The sequence below is a fragment of the Diospyros lotus genome, chromosome 5, assembly GCF_014633365.1.
Source record: "Diospyros lotus cultivar Yz01 chromosome 5, ASM1463336v1, whole genome shotgun sequence".
Lineage (NCBI taxonomy): Eukaryota > Viridiplantae > Streptophyta > Magnoliopsida > Ericales > Ebenaceae > Diospyros > Diospyros lotus.
The window spans coordinates 30,033,189-30,054,351 of NC_068342.1; the positions used below are offsets into that span (position 1 = coordinate 30,033,189).

The following is a 21,163-nucleotide window of genomic DNA, read 5'->3' on the forward strand; positions in this document are numbered from 1 at the left end:
GAGAAGAATAGGGAACGCGGAAGTGATTCCGAGAAAGAGAGAGATAGAATTGTGAGGGAGTTGTAAGAAGAAATTTCAATTCAATATTCCAGATGCTTTCAAATGTGGGCGGGGCATAAATTTATACCCTCACTCCCGCTTATAGCAATTCCCGCTCAACAGAGCACATGCCTAACTAATTTCTGTTTTATTCCCTTCCTAACACTTCTTCACTTGCATTCTACATTTACGCAATCACCCTTCTAAGTATTGCCGGTACATAACAATACCCTCCCCTTGAGATATTTCTTGTCCTCAAGAAATGGTTAAGAGGCTAGTTGCTCTTGGAAACTGTGTTAGAAGGTCCAGAAGATACTCCCAAGTGCTATCATCCTTATGTTTGTTGGACCACTGCACCAGAACTTGTGGGATAGGTGCTCCATGCCAGTGGATCACTCGTTTTTCTAAAATGGCAGCTGGTTCGAGTGCTGCATTGGGCTCTCCTGCGTCCAGAGGTAGTTGAGGGTTCACCTACTGCCCCCCTATAGCTTTCTTCAGGAGTGAAACATGGAAAACCAGGTGTATCAGTGTATCCTCAGGTAGCTTGAGTTTGTAGGCCACTCTGCCAATCTTGCTGAGAATAGGAAAGGGGCCGAAATACCTTGGGCTCAGTTTGGAGATGGGTCCTTTAGCTAGGGATTTTAAATGAGGGCATTTCAATTTCAAGTAGACTTCTTCTCCTACTTCAAATTCCCTGTCACTCCTTCCTCGGTCGGCTAGCTGCTTCATGCGGTTTTGGGCCATGGTGAGGTCTTTTTTAGTTGTTGTAGGACCTGCTGTCTCTGTTGTATATGTTCATCTACTGCTGCTATGCTGGTAGATTCTGGTAGTGCTAGTAATAGGGGTGGCCGATAGCCAAAAAGAGCCTCAAAAGGGGACATTTTGATGGTGTTGTGGTGGTTGGAATTATACCACCATTGCGCCACTGAGAGCCATTTGTGCCAGCTTCTTGGATTCACAAAACACAAACATCTAAGATAGGTCTCCAAACATTAGTTGACCCTTTCTGTTTGCCCATCTGTTTAAGGATGATAGGTAGTGGAGAGGTTCAACTTGACCCCTAAGGATTTCCACAAGGTCTGCCATAGGAGGCTAGTAAATATCTTATCCCGGTCAGATAATATAGTCTTTGGGACTCCATGCAATTTCACCACCTGGTCTAATAAGATTCGGGCCACTTCTTGGGTAATGTAGGGATGAGTGAGGCTGAGGAAGTGGCCAAATTTTGTGAACCTATCCACCACTACAAGGATGCAGTCTCTGCCTTCCGACTTGGGCAACCCTTCTATAAAATCCATCGATATACTCTCCCAAGCTTGGTTGGGTATGGGAAGTGGTTGTAATAATCCTGGATAGGCTACCGTCTCATGTTTGCATTTCTTACACACATCACATGCCAAAACAAACTTCATTACTTCCTCTTTGAGTTTAGGCCAACAAAATAATTGTTTTACCTTGTGATAGGTATTCTGTACTCCCGAGTGTCCCCCCATGGGAGATTCATGGAGAGCCTGGAATATCCTCTTCTTCAATGCCTCATTGTCCCCTATTATAAGTCGGCCTTTATAACTGATCACCCCATTCTCGTAGGTATATCCCGGTTTACTCCCTGGCATCACGATCAGTTGCTCTGGGAGGCCCCTGAGCCGTGCATCCCCTTCATAACTCCTCGTGATTTCCTCACACCAATTAGGTATTATCGCAATAATAGAAGTTGCCCAACCCTCCTCCATGCATCGGGACATCGCATCTACTGCGATATTTTCCTTGCCCTTTCGATATTGAATGACATAGTCTAGCCCCATAAGCTTGGTCATCCCTTTCTTTTGTAGATGGGTGTGGAGTTTTTGTTGCAATAGAAATTTCAAGCTTTCGTGGTCTGTTTTAATGATGAACCTCTTCCCTTCCAGGTAATGCCTCCACTTATCCACCGCAAATAGCACTGCCAGCAACTCCTTTTCGTAAATGCTAATGCCTACATGCTTGGGGGCCAGGGACTGACTTATAAAAGCAATAGGCCTCCCTTCCTGCATGAGGACAACCCCTATTCCCACTCCACTTGCGTCAATTTCCACCACGAAGGTTTTGTCAAAATCAAGAAGACTTAGCACCGGTGCTTCACTCATTGACTTTTTCAGCAACTCAAACGCCTCCTTAGCCTCCTGTCTCCATACAAAACTATCTTTTTTAAGTAAATATGTCAAAGGTTTGCTGATCCCTCCATACCCCTTTACAAATCTTCGGTGGTAGCCTGTTAGACCTAGAAATCCCCTTAAGGCCTTAAGGGAAGTAGGTCTGGGCCAATTATTCATTGCTGCCACTTTGTTGGGGTCGGTACTCACCCCCTACCCGAATATGATATAACCCAAATATTCCACCTGATTTTGGGCAAAGGCACACTTTGACCTCTTAATATACAACCCATTGAATTTGAGAATCTCAAGGGTAATCCTTAGGTGTTTTAGGTGAAGGTCAAAGGTAGGGCTATACACCAAAATGTCGTCAAAGAAAACGAGTATAAAATTCCGTAGGTGGGGTTCAAAAATCTGGTTCATAAGTGATTGGAAGGTGGCTGGGGCGTTTGTTAGTCTGAATGGCATTACGAGAAATTTGTAGTGGCCATGGTAGGTTCGGAAGGTAGTCTTATGTATATCAAGGGGGTTCATCCAGATTTGATGGTAGCCGGATCTTAAGTCAAGCTTAGTGAAGATGGTGGCATGCTTCAATTCATCTAGCAAGTCTTCGATGAGGGGAATTGGAAACTTGTCTTTGATGGTAGCTTCATTTAATTGGCGATAGTCAATGCAAAATCGCCAAGTACCATCCTTTTTTTTTACAAGTAATACGGGTGAGGCAAAGGGGTTATGACTCGGTCTTATGAAGGATTTTTAAAGCATTTCTCTAACTAGATCTTCTATTACTATTTTTAGGTTAGGGGGATATCGATAGGCACGTATATTAATTGGTTCGGTGTGGGGTTTTAGGTGGATGGTGTGGTCTACAGGTCGAGTTGGAGGTAGGCATTTCGGTTCTGCAAACAGATTCTCAAACGCAGTGAGTAATATATTAAGAAGGTCAATTTGGTGTACCTCTAGCTTAGTTTGAGGAAGGGTACTAACCGTCAACATGAACTCTCCCTCTGCCTCTAGTCCTTCAGTCATCCTGTCAGTAGCTTGGATTGAAAATAGTTGGGCTACCTGATTCATCTTTTGTTTTAACATTTTCTGTAGTCTCCTTCCTGTTATCATTTTGCAAACTCCCCATTCTTTGCTGCCCGTGAGTGTCATTGGTTTTCCTTCCCTCTCAAACTTCACCTCCATCCTGTTGAAATCGAAGCAAATTGGGCTGACCTGCTTCATCCAATCCACCCCTAATACTACATCGCAACCTCCTAGTTTAAGAAGCCTCAAATCAGCTTCAAACTCTTCTCCTTGCATCTCCCAATAGAATCCAACACATGCTGATTTGCTGATGACCTTACTGCCATTCGCTACTATCACTAATAATGGCTGAGTCTGGATCAAGGGGCACTTCAGCTTTTTGGCTATTCCTTCGTCCAAGAAACTGTGGGTGCTCCCACTATCGATGAGGATCATCAACCTACTGTCTTCCACTCTCCCCTCCACCTTTATAATTTTGCTATTTGTCAGCCCCTTCAGAGCATGTAGGGAAATCTCTCCACTCCCATTCTCCTCTTCTCCTTGCGATTGAGGTTCTTCCTCCTCTGCTTCCGCCATTTCCCCTTCCAGTAGCAAGAGCTGCTTTCGACACTGGTGACCTAGGAAATATTTCTCTCCACACTTGAAACAGATGTTGGCCTGTCTCCTCTGCTCCATAGTCTTTTCATATTGGTTAGTAGGAGCAGGTAGAGCCACATTCTTCCCCCCTAGTGATCCTCTTCCGACCTCCCTGCCATAGTTCCTTCCGGAAGGTTGGTTTCCTTGAGCCACTCCTCTCGCCACAATCCGTTGTTTCCTCATTAGCGCCTCCACCGTTTGCTCCTGGAGCCTAGCGCTATCAGCCGCATGTTTCAGGGTCCTGGGGCGGAGCACCTTCACCATTGGCCTTAGCTCCTCGTTCAAGCAACTTAAGAAGCTTGAAACGAAGTAAGCTTCCGTCAAGTAGGGGTTGTGGTTGAGCATTAAGGCCTTGAGTTCCTCAAACCGTAGCTGGTAGACCAACACCGTCCCTAGCTATTTGAGTTTGTTGAACTCCTCTACCACATCAGATAGGCCTCGGTCCCCAAATCTCTCGCACAGCTCCTCCGCGAATTCGTCCCACCGGCACTCTTCTCTGACTTTAGACCATCCTTGGTACCATGTGTCTCCAGCATCCTTGAGATACGCTGCCGCCACCATTACCTTCTACCTCTCGGCCACCCCATACCACTCAAACGCTCATTCACATCTTCTGATCCACCAGCGCGGACTGAGCCCATCGAACAACGGAATTTCCAACCGAGGCAGGGGCATACTTGTTTGGTTATGACCAACCTGATTCTCAGGTCGCCTTCTCCACCCCAATTTCATACTATCCTCGTCTCCTTCAGAGGTTTCTGGTGGCCTATGATTCGTGCCCCAACCTTGCGCCATCAGCTCTACTCGCCCGGGCAGTATGGGCTCTATTCTCTCCCTTGAAGGGAACTCAGGTGAGAGATTCATCTGGTTCTGCCTCGCGAACATCACCACAAATGTCTGCATTTGTTCCCTTAACTGGACTCCCAAGTCATCACGGATCTGCACAACTGCTGCCTCTAATTTCCGATCAACTGCCAGAATGGCCTCATGATTCTGGCTAGATCCCAATTCCAATTGATCCACTCGGCCTTGGAGATCGTTCACTGTGGATCCAAACTGTTGTACTTGCATTTCAAGACTCTTCATTCTGGTACCGTCCACCATTACCACCGCAACCCAAGAGGTGCTCTAATACCAATTTGTCAGATCTTAAGAGATCTGATCGGTTTATCCCTAGAATTCTGGGAGGAATTCTAGAGAATGAGAGAAACACAGAGAAAGAAAGAGAACAATAGGGAACGCGGGAGTGATTCCGAGAAAGAGAGAGAGATAGAATTGTGGGGGAGTTGTAAGAAGAAATTTCAATTCAATATTCCAGATGCTTTCAAATGTGGGCGGGGCGTAAATTTATACCCTCACTCCCGCTTACAGCAGTTCCCGCTCAACAGAGCACATGCCTAACTAATTTTTGTTTTATTCCCTTCCTAACACTTCTTCACTTGCATTCTACATTTACGCAACCACCCTTCTAAGTATTGCCGGTACATAACAAGGTGGAGTATTTGGGGCATATCATATCAAAGGAAGGAGTTAGCACCAACCCAAGGAAGGTAGAAGCTATGATAAATTGGCCAAGGCCGGCCTTGGTTAGGGCCCTAAGGGGATTCCTAGGTTTAATCGGATACTACCACCGGTTTGTACAGAACTATGGAACCATTAACAAACCTTTAACAAATTTGTAGAAAAAATAGGGGTTCAGTTGGGATATTGCAGCAAAAGAGGCCTTTGAGAGGTTGAAGGAGGCCATGAGCAGGGTGCCGGTATTGGGACTACCAGATTCACGAAACCCTTTGTGCTGGAAACGGATGCAAGTGGGACTGAAGTTGGGGCAGTACTGGTACAAGAGGGAAGGTCGCCGATGTTCCTAAGTCAGGTCTTGAGCCCTAAACATCAACGGCTCAGCATATATGAGAAGGAATTCATAGCGGTATTAATGGCGGTGGACAGATGGAGGCATTACCTGGAAGGAGGCAGGTTTGTGATCAAAACCAATCACAAAAGTTTGAAATTTTTGCTGCAACAGAAACTTCAAACTCAGCTACAAAAGAAAAGGATGGCCAAGTTAATAGGCATGGACTACTCAATCCAGTATAAGAAGGGTAAGGAGAATAAGGCAGCAGATGCACTTTCTAGGTGTCATGAAGAAGGAAGTAATGCAACTATGACGGCTATAATTCCAGACTGGTGCATGGAGGTAATACGCAGCCATGAAGGGGATGAAAAGGTGAAGGAGGTGTTAGAAAGATTGGCAGTGGGATCTAAGGAACAGGAGGGGTATACATTGGTGGATGGATTACTAAGGTATGAAGGCAGGGTTGTAATTGGCAATAGTGCCAGCCTCGAGAGAGATTCTGCAAGCCCTACATGAATCTCCAATAGGGAGACACTCGGGGATTCAAAACACATACCTACGAGTGAAACAACTCTTCCATTGGCCAAAGCTAAAGACAAAAGTGAAAGAGTTTGTGCTAGCTTGTGACACTTGCAAGAGATGCAAATATGAAAATGTAGCTTACCCAGGACTACTGCAACCTCTGCCCATACCTGAACAGGCTTGGTTAAGTATCTCAATGGATTTTGTTGAGGGTTTGCCGAAGTCAGAAGGAATGGACAACATTCTAATAATCGTCAATAGGTTAACTAAGTTTGCCCATTTTATAGGGCTTGCCCATCCCTACATAGCCAAAGAGGTGGCCAAAGTTTTCTTAGACTAGGTGGTGGCACTGCATGGGGTTCCTAAGACGATAATATTAGATCGTGATAAGATTTTTACAAGTCTCTTGTGGCAAGAACTCATGAAGACACTAGGAATTAAATTGAGTATGTCAACAGCTTATCATCCTCAATCAAATGGACAAATTGAAAGGGTGAATCAGAGTTTGGAAACATATTTGAGGTGTATGTGTATCCTACAACCTAAGAAGTGGCATAGGTGGCTAACTTTAGCTCAGTGGTGGTCTAACTCTAACCACCACTCTTCCCTCAAAATGTCACCATTTGAGGCTCTCTCTGGGTATAAACCACCCCTCTCCTACCAGCTATGAGGGATCACACCACTGCAGCCTCGGTTGAGGAATATTTACAACAAAGGAGAGGAGTATTACGACATTTGAAACAGGAATTGGCGTCTACACAGAACAGAATGTAGCAAGTGGCTATCGGAGGAGGAGCGATAGAGAATTTATAGTGGGGGAGAAAGTGTACTTGAGACTAAAACATTCCCACCTGAAATCAATCACACAAGGGCAAGTATCTAAGCTCAGTCCCCGATACTATGGGCCCTTTACTATATTGGCTAAGATTGGGAAGGTGGCCTACCGGTTAAACTCCTTGAAGAATCCCACATACAACTCGTCTTTCATGTCTCTCTCTTGAAGAAGGCAGTGGGTACTGAACCGATGAACCCAGCATGGCCTTCACTGCCAAGGGAAGGGAATAGGGTGGAAGAGCTGGAGGCTATACTGGACGGGAGGGTAATTTACCATCAAGGAGCCCCACTCATTCAAGTGTTAATAAAATGGAAGGGAGGCTCAGCAGAGAACAACTCCTGGGAGTACTTGCCTGATTTACTCAAACAATTTCCTAGATCCGCTAGCCTCCTCAGGATTTCTTGAGGACAAGAAATTTGTTAAGGGGGGAGAATTGTCACGAGATAAACCCAGCTTGCTCAAATTTTTAATTCTCCTTTTGCCCACACACCCTAAACCGAACCCCCACAAATGTTGCTATTGCTGCCAACACTGTCATTATCATCACCTTTTTGGTCCATTCCACCTTGGTCGATATACTTTTTCCACTCCGCATTGGAAGTAGGCAGTGAATCTACTTCTCGCCTCCTCAATTTCTCCTTCGGCTGCTCCATTTTATAGAATTCATCATTGCTAAAACTCCCGCGATAATAATCGAAATATTCAGCGGAGAAGTTGTAATGATACTTCTTAATCAGTATCATTGCAAACTCCTGTAGCTTCTTGCAGAACATGCGACCAAATTCCTCGCACTCTTCATGAACCCCACTGCTTGTTCTTTTGTCCCTTCAGCTAGACTCATTCTCAAACTTCTTTCCCCATGTTTGATTCTTCTGGCTACACTGCTCCTTATCCCTATTGTTGCCAACTGAAAATGCAGCCTTCTTTGGCTACCATTGAGGCTCCATTCCAACTGAAAATGAAGCATTCTTCTATTGCAATTGAGGCTCCAATGGTCCCCTACGTGCACTGCTCCCCTTAGCCGATTTTTCACAATCAGCATACTTTGAAGACCAAGGAGCTATATACATATTGCTCTTTTTCGCCTCTCCAATTCAAACAAAGTTAACTAGAATTCAAAGTCAAAATTACCCTTTGTTTACCTTACTAGCAGCCTAGAATTTGATTGGAATTATTGCCTGCGAAATTCCTCTTCACTGATTCGCTGCTCAATCCCTTCACCAGAGCCATGGACAAGTCGCCTTAAGTCTTCTCAATCTGGGCTAAAACTGTTCATCCACCTCCTACCACCCAATCGGTCTTGCAATCTTGGATTTTAGCCTCTTATAATTTGGCTGAGAGCCTACAGAATTTAGCAGCAGTAAGAGGAATCGAAAGCTAGGTAGTAGCCGAGATCTGTTGCTAAGGAGCAAAAGCCAAAATCACCTGGGTTTGCTTGCCTCTATCACACACATAGAGCAACTTGGATCTAGTTGACACCACTCGGCACATTACACGACTCTAATGAAACTCACGCTTCCTGAATTTCGCGATCGAGAGTCACGGCGGACTCGTCTTCAATACTGAAAACTCAAATCTACTAAAATCACGAAGGCCGAGAATTAATCCTCCGCCGAGAGCCCACCCAGACTCACTGGAATGCTGGAACTCGTTGATTCCGTCGAAATCACTGCTCAATCAATCCAAATCCAATTCCTCCTTGCACCAGTCGCCACCCAATCACCTTCCAATTCAGAATCGCCCAGCGGAATCGATCTTCTATGCTGATCGACTCTGATGCAATCGACACAATTTGTCAAATTCAAGCCGAAAATCGCTAGACCCACTTCGCACATCAATTACGAGCAAGAATTACTGAGATTTGTAGCCGAGAGTCAACCTCCCACTTCACATCGAAAGTTACGAAAATCACCTTGCTAAATCGCACTCGCTGTCTAGATCACTGGTAGTCACTTGGCTCGCTCTCAATTCCAATTGAGATCGCCTTACTCACAGCTTCCAAAGCCACCCGAACTTCGACACTGAAACCGCTTTTATACACCGCCTACCATAGTCATGATCTACCAGCTCTACTTCATCTTCCTTGATGGACTATACAACTTATAGAACAACAGCGAATCAACTTACTGCTCCGCCTTCACCAGTCGAACCTTGTACTTTTCCACTACAATTCCAACCGAGAGATCGGCGTTGGCAATTAACCACGTCGGGAAGCAATAGCCTATAACCGATTGGAATTCGCTTGGCTAAACCGCTATCAAATTCTGCCCTCCAAACCTAAGTGCTACGACAACCGTAAATCACCTCCACGCATTGAGATCACTTCCCAAAAATCAATTGTCTCCTATACTACTTCAAGCTACTTCGAAATTTAAGCGACTGTGCCTGAATTCATTTCTGGAAGTCGTTGGAAACACCGTTGGAATCGCTTATGAACCACAACCGAAGAACGACGGCTCTAATATCAATTTGTCATGTACCTAGGGCTTAACCTAGGTTCAGTTTGGGAATCGGAAGAATCCGATTCAGCTAGGGCCAAGAACAAAAGGAAATTAAGGGGAGATTTAAAAGAATGAGGGGGAAATTAGAAGAAGTGTTAGAGGGATGAGAAGAACAGAAAAGAAGGAGATGAAGATCAAGAAAGGGGAGAGAATTTGGAGCAGAAGAAATTAGATTTCAACTCATTAATTTCTGGATAAAGAAACAAACCCATTACAACAACCTTCTAACAGCATAGCACATGCTCCCATGTGCTTCTAACCACTTGCTAAAATATATCCTAACAATTATTATAAACCTATTACAAGATTACCCATTTATTATATTTCTATTACAATATTGGCCTTCCATTACTCCTAAGGATATGACACGTTTCTTGTACTCGCCTTCAAATTCCAAGCCTCAATTATTAGCCGAAGTCAACCTGACACCGCCTTTGTCACGGTTGGATTAGAGAAATAAGTAGCCTAAGAGTCACCTCTAGCTCATCTCCTTGAATTGCCTCCTGAGACTCGATCAGTTCTGAGAATTGCTTGCTTGATTACGATATGTCCCTAATACCTTCAAGTTGACTCAGAATCCACTGCGTTGGAAACTAATAGCCAAGGGACGATCGGCTCTATTGCTCAAACTCACGCCAAAAAATGTTGGCCTATTCTGTCTTCGGGAGTCAAACTTGCCTCAATCGCAATTTAATAACCAAGGATCACCAGCTCTTCGTCACCTTCCAATTTCGAACAAAATTTACCGAAATTCACAACCGAAATCAACCCCTTCCTTCGCCTTCAAAGCTGAGCTGAGAATTGACAAGAAATCACCTGGCTCGACTTCATTGGATTTGCTACTTTGCTCGGTTATGATCTATCTCTAATGAAGTCAGATTGGAATTACTGCAAGGGATACCGAAAATCACAGCCAAGAATCTTTGGCTTTGATACCAAATGTCACGACCTAGGGTTTTCCTAGGGTTTGGATGGGTAATTGGAAGAATCTAAGGGACAATTAGGATAGAAATGGAGGGGGAAACAGACAGAAATGAGGGAGGATTTAGATAGAACAGAGATAGGGGGAGAATCAGAGAGAATCGGGAGAGATATGAAAAGTTGTTGAGAGAGAAACAACATTCAATTATCATTCAACAATATGACTACTTCTCTAGGTTACAGCCTATTTATAGCCTTTCTAGGTAAAGAAACAAGCTAGCAAAGCAGTAAAGTACAACACCTAACAATACATGTAATCTACTATTACTAATATGCCCTTGGGGTCGTGACACAGAACACACTCTCTGAATTGTTCTCCATGGTCAAATAGTAGTCCAGGTATCATCAAAATTAATGTTGATGCTTCTTTCCAAATAATACTATGGCTGGAGGTATTTTAGCCCAAGATCATCAAGGAAGAATTCTTTCTTGGAAATGCTTTAAAAAGATAACTTTCTCCCCATTCAAGGCTGACATTAAAGAAGCTTGTTTATGGCTGCCTGCAACTATTTGATGGGATCTTGTTAATTTTGAATCAGATTCTTTACTTGCTGTTAATTATTGCAGAGAAGATTCCTAACATTTACTATGGTTGATCTCAAGTAGAATAGTAGATATTAAAGCTTCGCTAAATACAAACCTGTGTTGGGTATTTCATCATTCTCACAGGAACAGCAATAAGGTGGCACATGCTCTCTCAGTTTATGCAAAGAATACTATATCTCTGGTTCTAGCTGATCTTCTCCAGGATATATTACAAATTTGTTATAGAGATATTCTTTTTTCAAGGGGACATTATAGCTAATCAGTTCTTGTAATTGATCTTTCTACAACACCATTGCCGGTTCTTCTAATAAAGTTGAAATTTAGCAAAGAAAAAAAAAGAATGAAATGTTGCAAATAGTGCCAAAAAAGAAACAAGCAAAGAAGATAATGAATTGTTGCAAAGATAAATTCATCTTAACACCAATGGTTCCTGCTCCTAACAGAATGTGTTAAAACAACTTTCTCTTTGAGAATCTAATAAAAGAAGGGCTCTTCTGCGATAAAGTAAAATCGAAAAGCTATAGCCTACATCCAACACTCAAATGCTAATAGTTTATACAGCTTTGCAATAGGCTTCTTCAACAACTTAAAAATATTGCAACATATGCCATCAATTTATATAGAATAACCTGCACCAATATGCATCTAATTTTCTTTGTGGAAAATCTTAAATCTGATGGCTTTCCAGTGGACTAGGAAAACAAATTCAATTCAGAGGGAAAAGCTCATTTTTAATCATCATGTATGGCAGCTTTTTATATGTAAATTTGTTAGAAAGAAATATTCATATCATATACATAGAAATTGAAGTTAGAACTTAATAGGAAAGAGGAAAAAATATGCAAAGCATCCAAAACTCAGTTTTTATTTTGCTTTCTTCACTTATTGCATGTTCTAGTACCAAAAAGGAAATGCATTTATATAATTCAACAACATCAAATGCTAACCTTAGTGGAAAAAGAACCAGATATCTGACTACCACCCCTAAACACCAGAGTGGAAATAAATACACATTCCAGTTCCAAGGTTCTGGAGGATTTGACTTGAAACAACGCGTGAAAGAGTCCTGTTCATCAACAAATGAAGTTTAGTGTGGTCATAATGAAAGAATAATTCTTCCATTCAGAGGAGTTTGAGTCAAATAGCTATGTAAAGAGAAGATCATAACACAACAACAACAATCACAAGCCTTAATTCCACCAGGTTGGGTCAGCTATGTAATACCTCCCCTTTGATAGCTAGTATCATAGTTCTTCTCAGCCTATTAAAAGTTTCATTTTTTCATCACAACTGTGGTGCCCCGACCCTACTTGTGCATACCTTGTCCATAGGGCAGTATTTCATGGTTGCAACCACCCCTATGCCACTGAGATTGACCTGAGACATGAGATCCAAGTGATTCTCTGCTAAACCTATATCAAGACTAGCGGGTTGTAGGTCAACCCTTGGGTTGGGAGTTTGGAACTCAACCTGGTTTTCCTTGTTGTGACGGCAGTTATTCCAAAGACTTCCCTCAGAATGCATGCCCTTATTTATCTCATAACTCAACCATCTGCCATTTTAGCTCATTTTCATTGACTTTTGCCTATCGAACTCCACAGTCAACCTCAACAATCAACTTTCTCCTGCACAGCTGACCTGACCTGCATTCTGTTGCTGGCAATTGAACCATAGTTGATTGTCCTCTTTGACAGTTGATCTTCCAGGTCACAATTGATCCAACAGTCAATGCCACAGTTGACTATCTTTCTTCTCAATTGAAGTCATTTGCTCTTTGGTTTGAACAGCCCTACAGTTGACTATTCTTGCTCACAGTCAATCTTCCACCTTTCTGGAACTTCATCATCAACTCACCAATCGACTGCCCCTATTGCTTGCAGCCTATTCCCTTCACCCATCCAATCCCTCAGTTAACTCCTCAATAGTTCCAATCCACTCTTGTCTCATGTTGGGTTATAACACAATTCATACAAGTCTCCAAGTCAAGTAACCAAAGAAAGCATGTAACATAATGATCTTACATGCTTCTTCCATTCATAACATGCTTCAGTACATCATATGGTACATCACAACTAATCTCAAAATAAGTTTAATAGATGTCTTCAAAATGAAAAAGTCTCGTACAAACTAGTTGTTCTCTAACTTCCTTGCATGTCTTCCTTTCCCTATATGGTTCTTCTTCGTCTGAAATGTTTATATGCATCAGTACACAGCTCAGTAAGGGCACACTAAGGCATGCATGCAGACAACCAATGTACATACACACACAAGAAGATAACAGCCTTTCTCGCTTTAAAATATTTTTCTACTGAGTGCACCCCTAGGTCCAAGGATGAACCCACACGTTTTGCCTTTCATTGCCCTTCACTCAGGCTCCATCTCTCATTAGGCAATCACCAATCAACCAAGAGGGGTCCCATAATCACGCTCTTAGCTCAGCCTCTCACTAGGCTATCATAGCTAGACCCAAGGGAAGTCACACACATGGCCATTAACCCACCCACACACACAAAACATGCCAGCATACTCATTTATTCTTAGAACACACACAATGCAGACAACATATATGGAAGATCAAGTTAAGAGATGATGCCACAAATACCTTCATGCAACATGCCACAACAGGAAGGTCATGGCATCCTCTGTCCCTCCCTCATGCAACATGCCACAAATACCTTCATGCAATGTGACTCCCTCCCTCCACCCCTCCCCCCCCCCCCCCCCCCTCTCTCTCTCTCTCTCTCTCTCTCTCGCCCTATTTATACTCTTTCATGCAACTGAAGTTATCGCTATGTGGTTCTCTATTTTGCAGCCACCTAACCATCCCTTGGTGGCATTGTCTCCTTAGTAAGCCTTCTCATTTCTTCTAGAATTGTGGAAAATCAGCTGGAGCACTTAAGGTTACACTAATCCCACAATTAGCCTTATGTCATTAACCTCAAATAATAGCTTTTTAACAAACCTAAACCAATTTCCACCAAATTTATATTTCTAGAACCCTTTTAGCATAAACCATGACATGTGGCAAATGGAAACTAAACAATAGTGTGACACAAGGGCATGCGACTAAAAGACTATGGTGTGATACAACAAAAACAGGAAAATGTATAGAAAAGGATGGATAATAGAGTAGTAAATCAAAGAGTAAAACTCTTTACCTATCAAAAACATTAAGAAAGAGAATTGCAATAAAAAATGGTAAAAGGACTTACATCAATAATGGCACCAGCCGCCTCTGTGAGAGTTGGTGAGATGTCAAGTAGATCACGCCTGCATAAATTTGCTCACAACATTTATTTACATATAAATGTATGCCACGCATGCACACAAACAAAAGAGACCAGGATAGTAGAGAAATTACAGGCGAAGCTTGCCATGAGGCTCTTGGATGGATTCAGAAGGGAGATAGTCTTCAATGTTTGGTCTATCCAAGTCCAATTCAGAAATGGGAGAATGTAGATTGCTCATCTTCACCTCTCTATATCCCTCTGGCTCTCAGCTGCTAGCAAGAGAGGGAAGAAGGGTTCTGAGAATATGATTGCAGGTGCTCCTGATTGGTGAGTGGTTCCGATATCTAAATAAAACCATAATTGTACCCCCAAAAAAATAAGGATGCAAGACTAAATACCTCTCTACTCAGAAAGGGAAAATGAAAAGGAGAAAAAAGGAGTAGTCGGTTGAAGGGATTAAGAAACAAAAAGATAGAAGTGGTAATTATTAAACATGCCAAGAAAAATGCAACTTCCACAACTGAAACAACTTCAGAAATTAATCAGAAAGAACAACAGAATCGCGAGATCTACACTAAAAATTGTTGATTGCAACTCCATTACTCTTAAATTTCACACTGTACGTGCATCCATATCGCTTGATGTCGGAGATATTGAATCTTCTCACCAAAAATCAAGTGATATACCCATTGACAAAATCAAACAGCAACATACATATGCATATTGAATGGTTCTAGTCTACTTGAGAATATCTTAATCTTCGTATAAGCTTAAAAGTCGCAAGCTAAATCCATTCGGTCAAGACTCACATCAAAGACTGCTACGATGAAAACACAGACGCAATCCCTGCCCCCGAAATCCACTCAAAGAATACATGAACCGCATATATATAAATATATATATATTTATAAATTTAGGGCTTCCCGTCAAAAGAATCATCAAAGATCCGAAGTTTGTTGAAGTTAATGGAAAAGAAAATGTTGAAGTTAATGGAAAAGAAAATGAAGACCAGTAGGCGTACCTTAGCAATGAGAGCAGAAGTGAAAATGAGGGTCTATTTGCAGCGGACGACCGAACAGAATACCTGGCAACTGCCTGCGAGAGAGAGAGGGGGGGGGGGGGGCGGGGGTTCTCTGTAGTTGTTGTGAACATGTCATCCCCACGCAATCCCAGCTGATTCCAGCCACGTGTTTTCAAATAATTTTGGACTAAGCAACTTGTACAGAAAAGTTTACCAAACGTTTACCAAAATAATTAATTTTATTTTTAATTTATTTTTTTAACTTTTTTTTTCATTTGAATATCCACACGTTTTCTCTCTCACTCCAGCATTTATTTTTGCTCCCTGTCTCTCCCTCTTTCACTATCTCTCCCACACTCTTTCTCTCTCAAACCCACTACCACAAAGAGCACCCATTGTCGCTTCTTCGCTTGCCCCGCCACCGCTATCGTTGCAAGCACCTTCCATCGTCATCACATCGCTGCGAGCACCATCCGTCATTGCCTCTCCCTATGCCGCTCACACCGTCCCACCTCACATCGCCTCTCGACTACCATCAAACCCCCACCAACAGCTCACATCATTTGACCCCACCCATTTTCACCCCTCCTTCCTCTGCGAGCAACAACCTTGCCCTCACCAGCCAGCCTCTTCCATCTACCGTCACCCCCCCCAAACGGTCACCCCCACCATCGGCCCCCCACCGTTTGCACCACTTGCCGTCGCCCCCACTTGTCAGCCCCTCCGACCAACCACTAGCCGCAAGTTGTCCCCCTACCCATTGCCCTTTTTTTTTTTTTTTTCTTTTGTTGTTCTAAGTGGTACTTGTTGTAATATCCTAATATTTTGAAATTAATAATAATTAATTTTTTATTTAAAATATTTTTTAACATTCATTAGAGATTATAATTGAAAAAATTAATGAGCTTAGAGTTAATGGGTTAAGTTAAAAATGAAAGGCTTAGTAAATGAGTTTAGAGCTAGTGGGCTAAGTTAAAAAAAAAAAAAAAAAGTTAAGTAAATGAGTTTAGAGTTAGTAGGCTAAAAAAGTGGGCTTAAAATTAATAAACTATATGAAAGAATAATCTATTTAAAAGAAGATTTAGTGGAAAATAATTAAGGTGACAAAATAATTAAAGATAGTGTGTAAAATAATTAAGAAATGTGGGAGAGAAAGTAGGATGTGGAGAAATAATTAAAGATTATGGATGACATTTAGTGAAAAATAATTAAGAAATGTGACAAAATAATTAAAGATAATGGGTAAAATAATTGAGAAATGTTGGAGACAAAGTAAGGTGTAGACAAATAATCAAAGATAATAGGTGAAATAATTAAGAAATCTGGGAAACAAAGTAAAGTGTGGACAAATAATTAAAGAATATAGATGAGATTTAGTAAAAAATAATTAACAAATGTGACAAAATAATTAACGACAATGTATAAAATAATTGAGAAATGTTGGAGACAAGATAAGGTGTGGACAAATAATCAAAGATAATGGGTGAAATAATTAAAAAATGTAGAAGACAAAGTAGAGTGTGGATAAATAATTAAAGATTATGAGTAAGATTTAGTAGAAAATAATTAAGAAATGTGAGAAATTAATTAAAGATAATGGGTGAAATAATTGAGAAATATGGAAGACAAAGTAGGGTGTGGACAAATAATAAAAAATAAAGGGTGAAATAATTAAGAAATGTGGGTGACAAACTAGGGTGTGGACAAATAATTAAAGATTATGAGTGAGATTTAATGAAAAATGATAAAATAATTAAAGATAGTGGGTCACTACAATTATGTTAAATTTAATTCAACCTTCTATAAATAGAAAAAACTTGAAAGGTTGGAGGATTTGAATTAGAAGGAGAAATGTTGAAAGAAAGATTTAAAAGTGAGACAGAGATTTGAAAAAAAGAAAGAAAAAAAAAAGGAAAAATACATATATAGAAAGAGAGAGAGAGAGAGAGAGAGAGAGAAATATCAAAAAAATTCATAGAAAAATCTTATAGGCTAAGTTAGTAGTTTGTGTGAAAATTTGTAGTAGAAAGCGTTGTTAGATACGCAAATCGAGACTTCGTCGCAGTATAGAATAATACCGAATCGCTCCGCGAGAAGGTGAGTTATCTTAAAAAAATTCTCGGAAAATTCTAGAAATATGAGAATGATATTTTAGAATTTTTGATGATGAAATTATAAGAGAAATACATGATTGGTATTTATTATTGATTTTTGAGGCAATAAATGCTTGAAAATCAAAGAGAAAATGAGAAATAAATAAAGCATAGATTCTGAAAATTATGAGAAAATTTTTGGAGTTTAGGAATATTGTTTTAGGAATTATTGTAAAGATAAATTGAGAAAAAATTATAAGAAAGTATTTATTTCATAATCTAGAAGAAATAATAGGAGAAAATGAAAGAAATTAGAAAATTTTGAGAAAATTAGAAATTCAATTTTTTTAAGTAATTATGATACTCAGGGTACGTCAAGGTTCAGAATTGAGTATGATTAGATGTCTAACGCAAATTTTGAGGCAAAATTCTCAAGGGACAAAATTATCTTTTTACAAGGTAAATGGTACTATTCAATTGGATTTAGTTTATGAAAATGGCTTGTAAGTGGTACTATTTAATTAGATTTAATTTATGAAAATAGCTTGTAAGTGGTACTTCCCAACTAGATTTAGTTTTATGAAAGTGCTTGATTTTTAAGTGGTTCGATTCCAAAATTTGATTTTATGTAAATGATCTAATCATGTTGTTATGCCTAGATGTGAGTATGTCATGTAGATTGCATTTACATGTTTTGATTTATGAAATATGCATATAAGTATGATGAGATTCACGGTCATACGTTACATGGGTTTGGGATTAGATACTGGCACCGTTGCTTTGTCAAGGGTGCACCCATACATCCCGGTCTGGCAGGGAGATTGGAAAAATGACGGGTAATCTTAAGGTGCAGTCGACTCGGACATAAGAGTTATGATGTTATGTCCATTGCATATATACATGAGCATTAAATGTTTTGTTCCCTTACTTAGATGATTCATCATCTAACTTGGGATTTGCCCCTAGAATATTTAAACGTTCCAGATGGAGATTATAGCAGAAACGAGGATGAATGAGGCATGAAATGGTACTTAGTAAAATGCATGATGAGTTGAATGTATGTTATGTAGCCCATGTATTTAAGTTCTCCTATTTTGAATTCTGAACGTTTTAATGAATTATGATGTAGAACCCTATTTAGGGTTAATGTTAGTTGAGAACTTATGTTATGTATTAAGTCATATTGAGAAATTTATGTTCCCGTGATGCAAGAACTGATTTATGATTAATGTTATGATGTTAGGTTCAATTCTAGCTTCCGCATTTGATATTTATGATGATTCTCCTTAGAGATAAATGAATGAAAATTTTGGGATGGATAAGAGCAATGATATGGTTTAGTCTTAGTTTTATATAAAAAAAAATTATTATCCCAGAATTGTTCTAAGTTTTAACGCGCTCAGAAAACGGGGCGTTACAGTTTGTATCAGAGTGAACTATAAGAAAACTTAGGAAAAATCATCAGGAATCTATGAACTCGAGGTTTAGAAAAACCTTAGATTTAGAAATCTTCGGGGATGCATGATCGAAGTCTTAGAGGTTACTGGATTTAAGTGTGGTATAGTGAAAGTGGATGTCTAGAAAAGTTCTGGTTAAGAAAAGACTTGGTATTTAAGTGTGTCCGTTTGTGACCCATCTCTCTTTCCGGGAACTTACCTGGCATACTATTCACGAACAAACACTATTCCAATATACGACTACTATTCTTAATTAATAGTGGAAGCCTGATAGAAGATGATACAAGTGAAATGATCTAACTGTTGAAGTTAGGATCTGATGATATGATTCGGGTGTAAGGTTGACTCGGTAACCATGATTATGGATTCGAGAGATTTAGAGACTGTTGATTTAAGGTCATTAATCAAAATCATTACAATGAAAGATAGGATAATTGTGGTTATTGAGGATGATCGAATCATGGATAATTAGTCCGATGTGACAAGGCCTATCTGATGAATTGAGGATCGAAGGATAAGGATTTTCGAAGATCATTTAGTGTCTCGAAAATAAGATATGGGATCTAACAGATTGGGTCAAACAAGAGGCCGAAGATGGCTAAGTGATAGTGTGTGAGTTACGTCAATTGATGAGGTGACAGTGATGCAATCGATGTGACTCGCAGAGATGGGATAGGGAACCCTTGCAACGTGACAACATTACTAGTTTGGTGTTCGTAGTGAACAAATCTGGATCTAGAAACCCACTGCAAAGGGCTGATGAATGGCTTGTGGTAAGGTACAGGAGACCTGTCGACCAAAGTGTCATAATAGATGGCATGGGAGACGATCAGATGCTGAAGATCTAGAACAAAACAATAGGGTTTATACCTTGTAAGGGGTCCAAGTTCCAATGAATTGGAGTGCGAGGTGTGTCACTAGTTGGTGATATGACTATGGATTTCTGTTCCGATAGATGTGAGATATCTTTAGGACAATCATTTATGAAAGTAAAGAGCCTGTTAATATGTGGTATAGGCACTGGCGGTCGGTGAAAAATAGTAAGAAAATTGAGGTAATGAGAAAAATACCAGGGTGTGTTATCAGAAGATGTATTGAAATTAGTTCTTGACAAAACTACTATTAATAACTTGAGGTTATCTGATGATTAGTTATGTGTGGCTTAACTGAGGACGTAAATTATTAGGTTTTGAAAGAGATGATAATTAAGAGTCGATATTTTTATTTGATGAATTATTAAACAACTGTAAAAAACTGAGATATTTATGATTGATATGCGATCAAGGGTAAAGATAAAGGAATGGGACATTAAAGTATCCAAAAATATAACATTCATTCCATATGTTCAATACAGTTACAAGAGATCAAGCCATACAATTACACAAAAGAGAGAGAGAGAGAGAGAGAGAGAGAGTTATACCCCAAAATGTCGCCAATACTCAATGCTAATGATGACTACCGAAAATGTCGGGTCCAAGCTCATCAACGTCGTCATAAAGAGGCCATTGGATATCGCTAGTTTTGTCAGGGTGAAATTGAGAAAAAGTCTCAGAAAAACTAGGGAGTGAGGCATATTCAGGCATAATGGGGTATTCAGGCCACTGACTACTGCTAATCTTGCTAGGGTGAAATTGAGAAAAAGTCTCTAAAAAACTAGGGAGTGAGGTATGTTCAGGTATAATGGGATATTCAGGCCACTGGCTACCACTGATCTCGCTAGGGTGAAATTGAGAAAAAGTCTCTGGAAAACTAGAAAGTGAGGAAATCCTCTGGGATAATGGAATAACTAGAACTTTCTAATGGATTTGGATCATCTACGGGTAGTGACCCATGCGAGATAAGTTCAAAAATGTCGGCAAAGCTTGGATCAGGTTCTGGAATAAGGTGTGGATGAGGTTGCGGGTGAGATCAATTTGGGACCGATTGAAGATATGCAGAATGGTTTGTAAAAAGTAAATTCTATAATAAAGCTACATAGGCTTGCAAGTCGACAACCTGTTGTTGGAGATCAACAACTTGTTCTTCGAGGGAAAAAATATGGGATGCATAGCCGTAAACAGGATCTTGAAACCGAGCTAGAGCTTCCATAGTGAGTGTAACGGCTGCCCTAAATTGGTCACTTATCGAAAGTTGGGCCAAGATTTTGGAGGCATTATTGGCACCAAAGACTTGATGGATGGCCGTAAAATGAAAAGATGCATCCTTATGGCCGAAGTAAGGGGCAAAAACACACAATGGGGTGCATCTCCTCCTTAGGACTTTCCAGGCACCACATGGAAACCCGGGTCC

At 40.6% G+C, this 21,163-nt stretch overlaps 1 protein-coding gene across 3 annotated transcripts in view; it reads right to left on the reverse strand.

Annotated features, from left to right (window-relative positions):
• LOC127801972 (glycerol-3-phosphate acyltransferase 9) overlaps nt 1–15,442 on the reverse strand; it is a 38,923-nt gene extending 23,481 nt beyond the window's left edge. Inside the window, exons 1-4 of one of the 3 annotated variants that reach the window (XM_052337552.1) lie at nt 15,325–15,442; nt 14,435–14,647; nt 14,286–14,343; nt 12,021–12,139 (exon numbers count right to left, since the gene is read on the reverse strand). In XM_052337552.1, coding sequence (XP_052193512.1) covers nt 12,021–12,139; nt 14,286–14,343; nt 14,435–14,541 — 284 coding nt within the window. In that variant the 5' untranslated portion in view covers nt 14,542–14,647; nt 15,325–15,442. The remainder of the gene's footprint in view (nt 1–12,020; nt 12,140–14,285; nt 14,344–14,434; nt 14,648–15,324) is intronic. The other 2 variants (XM_052337554.1, XM_052337553.1) reach the window with 2 other exon arrangements.
• Between the last annotated feature and the right edge of the window lie 5,721 nt (nt 15,443–21,163).